This window comes from Lygodium microphyllum, chromosome 4 (genome assembly GCF_053477565.2).
Source record: "Lygodium microphyllum isolate KBCC chromosome 4, Lygodium_microphyllum_v1.1.10, whole genome shotgun sequence".
In the NCBI taxonomy this organism is placed as follows: domain Eukaryota; kingdom Viridiplantae; phylum Streptophyta; class Polypodiopsida; order Schizaeales; family Lygodiaceae; genus Lygodium; species Lygodium microphyllum.
This window is the reverse complement of record NC_141138.1, coordinates 116,433,653-116,440,377: the sequence shown is the minus strand read 5'-3', so window position 1 is coordinate 116,440,377 and position 6,725 is coordinate 116,433,653. Positions and strand designations below refer to the sequence as shown.

The following is a 6,725-nucleotide window of genomic DNA, read 5'->3' as shown; positions in this document are numbered from 1 at the left end:
GAGGCTGAGTATGTTGCAGCCACCACTGAGGCTTGCAAGGAGACCATATGGCTAGGCCGTCTAGTTGTTGCTGACCTTGGGATTGATGCTATACCTACACTACATTCGGATTCTATGAGTGCCATTCAGTTGGCTAAGAATCCGATCTTCCATGCGAAGACAAAACACATTGAGGTGAGGTATCACTTCATACGTGGTGTCGTGGAGGACAAGTCTGTTGACCTTGTCAAGATCTCCACTGACGAGAATCCTGCAGATCTGCTCACGAAAAGCCTCACTACTGAGCGCTTTGTCTTCCTCAGGAGATTGATGGGCGTTGGATGAGATGTTGCCTTTCCTCATCCCTTGTACCTATGTACAGTTGTACTGTCTTTTTCTTTTCTTTCTCTCTCACTGGGGCAGATTCGCCTTTAAGTGGGAGGTTGTTGGGGTAAAGGCGCCTCCGCCGTGCCGCCTCGTGTATTACTACACTGACAGTACCCGCCACTGCACACTGCAGGTGGCGGGCGCCCGTCACGTCACTTTATTCTTTACATTCATTTTTTAGTGACTAGTAAATAAAGGAAGGCCCGATCACACATTGTGATTGTTGGAGTTCCCATTTCTTGTCTCTCTCTTTCTTGCTCTTGCTCTCCTGCCATAGCTCGTGTGCAAGCTTCGATCCTTCTCACCTTTCACAAGCTTGTTTGCATGGCCTCTGCCCTACTTTCTGCTAGCACCTTGTCACCTCTTGCAAGGGCTAGACGGCTCGCTAGCTCGTTTACTCTTCCTTCACTTCTGCCCACCCATTTGACTGCTCTCCTTTTCATCTCTTCCAAGATTTCACTTTGCCTTTGAGCTAAGGTTCTTATTCTCTGCTCTTGTTCCTTGATTTCTCTTTCTACCCTCTTCTGGTCTTCTAGTTCTAGGACTACCCTCTTCTCCAAAATCTCCAAAATTTCCAAAATTTCAATCTTTGTGTTTTTCACTCAAGATCTCGTGTCAATGTTTGATTACTTTTATCACTAAACAGTACATAATATCTAAGGTATCAAGGTAGGTACATTATAGTGAATGAGTATCAATTATCTCAAACAAATGTAATGGATAGATATTAAGGCCAATCTTGTCACATTTACTCTACATAGGAGCATTAGACATAGGCAACATTATACATGAGAACAATCACAACAAGGAGACTACAACTTTGTATTTTGGTTTCTCTCTTACGCACAAAGCACATGGGCTAGCGACGTACACTTAGCAAATGAAAATGCATTGCGTTTGGACTAATAGAGGTGTATGCTAGCTAGCTGAACATTCATGGTCGAATTCGAGGGGCATGCGCACAGGTTGAGATATAGGCGATTGACAACCACAAATGTGTAGCTTGCCACCTACTCGCATATGATGTCCGAAGAGGGGTTCTCGAGCCTCACTTGGTGCAACTCATGTTGCTTGCGCAAGTCTTGCTCACCCCGTAATGCGCATTGTAGGAACCCTTTTACCGAAAGAAAGAAGCACTAAGGCGCTAGCCCAAAATTAAAGAGGAAGGGGGAAACGAAGTGTGTGAAAATGTGTGTTGGTATATTAAGGTGGAAAAGCGATACAAAATGTGGGGGCTGTTGTCCCCTTTGTTGGGATGGGACTACAAAGAAGTTTCCGGACTGCATTGCACGTGTTGTTAGCGTTACAGCATGGAAAACGGTGTTTTATTTGCAACCAGTATGGGATGGGTCGTAGAGAATAGGCTTCAGCCGGAGATGGGCACGTCGGTGATGGCGGGCTGGTTGGGCTGCTGAGTATGGCGCTTGGGCACGGTGATGGTGAGCACCCCATTCTCCACGCGGGCGCTCAGCTCCTCGGGCTTGGCGTTGTCGGGCAGGCGGAAGCGCCTCAGGAAGCTGCCGTGTGCCCGCTCCACGCGGTGCCACTTGTCGCCCTCCTGCTTCTCCTCCTTCCTGCTGCGCTCGCCGCTGATGCACAGCACGCGCCCGTCCTCCACCTGCACCTTCATCTCCTCTTTCTTCAGCCCCGGCAGGTCGGCCTGGAAGATGTGGGCCTCGGGCGTCTCCTTCCAATCCACCTGAGTGTTGGCCACGGCCGATGCCTCGCGGGCCAGCTGCCGCGACGGCTCGCTGTCCAGGAGGCGGAAGGGCCAGTCGGCAAAAGTCCTGCTGAAGAGGGCGGAGCTGCTGGCCGGGAAGGGATCCCAGGAGAAGGGGTCGAAGATAGCGCCGCTCTGGCCGAAGAATGGGCTCAGTGCCATATTCTAATCGCTCTGCTGGCTTAGCCTGCACTGCTTGCGCGTCTGAGAGAGGGAGTGGAAATAGAGATAAAACGTCGTATAGTGGCGTAGGCTATATATAGCCTGCGAGAGCGTGGACACTGATGTGAGATAAAGGCGGCTGGATTAGCTGCTCCGATGACCCCCTTCGCGGCTCGGGCTTCCTTTTAAAGAGGCAGGAGCCCTGCGATGTGTTTCCCCGAGAACTCCAGAACGGCCCAGAGGGTTCGGTTCGGGAACCCTCTAGGCAGAAAGCTCCCTTTCTTTTGAACTTGCCGAATCCTAAAGGCACGGTCATGTCAAGGTAACTAACCTCTTACCGACTCCCTTCCAAGCGGCTGCCGAACATCCATTTGGGAGAGGCAACATCTAGTAATGAATGTGTCGATTCTCAAACACATATGGAAGAAGAAAAGGAAGTGCAAGAAAGTCGGGGGGGGGGGGGGGGGGGGGGGGGGGGAGCCAAATATGACAAAATCAAAGGTAATGGACACCAAGAAATCTAATGTCTTCTAGAAACTTCTAAAAGACTCGAGAAAGTGCTAGAAGATTCTAGAACATTACTTGGAGGTTTTAGGAGACTGCTTATATCGAGACTTACATAAGCATGGCTCATATCACTGGTTATGTTAGTATTGCCTATGTCATCGATGATATCATCATCCTTTTACTAGCGCTTATATCATCTCATATCTAGAAGCTTCCCCTCAACCTTCTTAACTCTAGTATGAATAGGGGTCTTGGGCTACCTGCCTTTCAATCTTGCCAAACTGATATGAGAGGAACAAGAACTTGGCAAAGGGCATCACAATGAAGATGTGCTAGTGATTCTTCATCGTCATAGATACACTTTGTTACCCCTACACCATTTTTAGTCATACCTCTCATACAGTAAATCATTATTAAGTATGTGACACCATAGCATAGATGAAAGAAAACTTTACAAATGTTATCAACGTCTACCAATATGCCATTGAGCTCACCTGCTTTCATCTTGTGCAAAAAACTGTGAAGACTTGGCTATAGAGCTTGCATTTTCTTGCAACGGTACTAGGGAGGATTAAGTTCCAAGAGGGGTACTTGGGAGACTCAAGGAGCAATGTAAATAAGCAAGGAAGAACCCAACAAAGAAGGATGAAAATTTCTAGGTAGGAGTACACTCTATTTTCTTCATTGTCATCCTATCACCTTTGGAAAAGGTAAACAAGTGAAAGGACTATCTTTAAATGGAGTACCCTTCATTGCAAGAAAAGTTGGCATTAAGGTGCTGAAATTAGCATCATAGTTGCTCTCGAATAATATTTTTGTAATGTGAGATCCCTTTTTGCCTTGTAAATGAGAAAAATAAAAACTTAGGCATCTCTTACTTTGGTCGTGTGAGTTATTTTTGATTGATTAACTCAGAGTATTCATGGTGGAGGCGAGGCCTTTGGTAGAGGCCACATCTAATAATGAATGTTTTGATTCCCAAAACACATATGGAAGAAGAAAAGGAATTGCAAGAAAGTAGGGGGAGCCAAAGATGTCAACAGGATATAATCAAAGCTAGTGTTCTCATTTTCAACTCCCTTTTTGCCTTGTAAAATGAGAACAATCAATTTTTAGGCATCTCTTGTTTTGGTCGTATGAGTTATTTTTGATTGATTAACTCGGAGTGTTCATGGTGGATGCGAGTCGTTTGGTAGAGGCCATGGTGTAGGTCGTCCATTTGAAGGCAACATCTAATAATGAATGTTTTGATTCTCAAACACATGTTGGAGAAGAAAAGGAAGTGCAAGAAAGGAGGGGGAGCCGAAGATGTCAAGAGGATATAATCAAAGCTAGTGGATACCAAGAGATCTAATATCTTCTAGAAAACTTCTAAAAGATTTGAGAAAGTGCTAAAAGATTCTAAGAATTTCTAGAACATCACCGAGAGTTTCTAAGAAAGTAGTCATATCAAGACTTACATAAGCATTGCTTATGTCATCGGTTATATTAGTAATGCTTATGTCACCGATGATATCATCATCCTTCATTTGAAGGCAACATCTAATAATGAATGTTTTGATTCTCAAACACATGTTGGAGAAGAAAAGGAAGTGCAAGAAAGGAGGGGGAGCCGAAGATGTCAAGAGGATATAATCAAAGCTAGTGGATACCAAGAGATCTAATATCTTCTAGAAAACTTCTAAAAGATTTGAGAAAGTGCTAAAAGATTCTAAGAAGTTCTAGAACATCACCGAGAGTTTCTAAGAAAGTAGTCATATCAAGACTTACATAAGCATTGCTTATGTCATCGGTTATATTAGTAATGCTTATGTCACCGATGATATCATCATCCTTCTGCCAATGCTTATATCATCTCACATCGAGAAACCTCTCCTTAACCTTCTTAACTCTAGTATAGATAGGGGTATTGGGCTACTTGCCTTTTAGCCTTGCCAAACTAATATGGGAGCAACAAGAACTTGGAAAAGACAAGGATTGTCACCTCACAACTTATAAGGGATTGACTTCAAGAAGAAGAAGAACTTAATTCTTTATTTAAGAAGACAAAGTACAAGAGTATATTTCTCTATACAAGATTCTCTACAATGATGCTTACAATAAGATTGGGTTCATGATACAAGACAAGGCAAGATCTTGATGCAAGGCTAGATTGAATACACAAGACAAGACAAGAATCGAAGATACAAGGCTTGAACAAGGACTCGAGAGGACTTATGTTGCATGATCCTTACAACCAAAATTTCATTTTCTTATACCAAAACAAAGCTCTAGCTGCACATTTAAATATCCCTGTGTAGATGCCCATGCAAGAAAGTTTTCTTGACATCCATTTCTATAAGATCCATATTATCCTCCTTGGCAACCAAGGCAAGCCCTATATGAAGGGTAGTCATATTGACTATTGGAACGAAGATGTCATCAAGGTCTATCCCCTTCTTGTGCTTGAAATCCTTGGCTACCAATATTGCATTATACTTTAATAGGCAATGCATCAAATGGAGACATTTTTAGCTTGTAGATCCATTTACATGGTGGTACATGCTTATGCTTAGGGAAAGAAAACCAACTCCCAAAAGTACCATGTTCTAACGTGGTTGACGACCACAAGGGCAAGCTTGAAGCCCTTAGATTCTTGCTCGAGGTCCTAACTCATAAGCCAAGGCATTCAACATCTTGAGAAAAGTAGTTGCTCTTTTCTTCTTCCCCCTTGATACTTCTATTGCTTGGGTGCATGTGCTTCTAGATTGTCCCTTTATCGAGGTGAAGCACTTATCTCATAGGGACTCCACTGTCAAAACCATCAAGGTGATGTGTTGCCAACACTTCACCCTTGTCTTTCCTCCACCCGCCCTTGTTGACCCGACCCACTAGCTTTCCTCAATAATAGTGGTAGATACCTTTCAGCCTCATCCTAAGACACAAGCAGCAACACGACCGAGCCCACCACCAACCCTTCCAAGGATGCCATGGAGAGAGTCCATGTGCTCAAATCATAGGAGCAACTGCTCTATAGAGTGGTGAACACCAAGTCCTCAATAAGGATGATTAGTCACCCAACCCCTTTGCCAAGCAACCTGCTAAACAAGGTCCTACATCACAAGAGCCTCACCACCTCTGCTCCCCCAAGAAGTCCAACTCTACCACTAGCCTCTTGGCCAAACTCACCCTCCTCAATTGACGGCCCAAAAATGCCCAAGGGAGGAGGAAACTACATATGACACCAAGCTTCTCGTCCCCACTTTTTCCCTTACCAGTCCTGACAATACATCTCTTGCAGCCATGCCCCTCCTTGCCAACGTGTAGCTCATCATCATCCCACCTGAATTCAGTTGGGAGATGGCCCATCAATCATTGAACTTCATCAATGGGTTCTTGACCAAGCAACAACATTAGTATAGCAAGACTTGGTAGTGTAAGTGGATTGCCTCAAGCAAGCCAATATCACCCTCTTTGAGAAACTCAAGTAAAAAATCTAACTCAGGACTATTTCCCTAGAGAAGCTCACAACAGAGATCATCTACCACAATATTCCATAGCCTCCCCTCTAGACTCACATAGACTTGTGGTTGCAGTAGTACCACCTCCAATACAATCCCCTCCCACCACTTCGCCATCCACCTCTTGGCTAAGCAGGACCTCAATCTTGGCTCCACCCAATACCAACCCACCTCACCCCCTACTACCTCCCCTTCCACTGTTGGCCCATCGCACCCTAGCTCTACCACCAGACAAATTTTAGGCGGACATAGAGGATGACAATAACATAAGCGAGTAACTTTGTAGGTCTGAGTCTACCATGCATGCCACTTTTAAAGGCGGGAGCAGTTAGTGGGCTTTAAAGCTAGGAGCCACCAGATGGTGCATTAAAGAGCTGATGGGTACAGAAGCAGTAAAGACTACTTAGCATGACACATGGGTGGAGAGTATTTCTTTCTATAAGCAACGGCCTATATAAAGTAAGGCAGTG

General features: G+C 44.7%; 1 protein-coding gene across 1 annotated transcript; it reads right to left on the bottom strand.

Moving 5' to 3' along the window:
- Positions 1 to 1,009: 1,009 nt before the first annotated feature.
- Positions 1,010 to 2,400, bottom strand: LOC148037511 (18.1 kDa class I heat shock protein-like). Its single transcript, XM_087677316.1, has one exon. It carries the CDS (start codon positions 2,246 to 2,248, stop codon positions 1,733 to 1,735), a length of 516 nt encoding a protein of 171 aa, XP_087533442.1. The 5' UTR covers positions 2,249 to 2,400; the 3' UTR covers positions 1,010 to 1,732.
- Between the last annotated feature and the right edge of the window lie 4,325 nt (positions 2,401 to 6,725).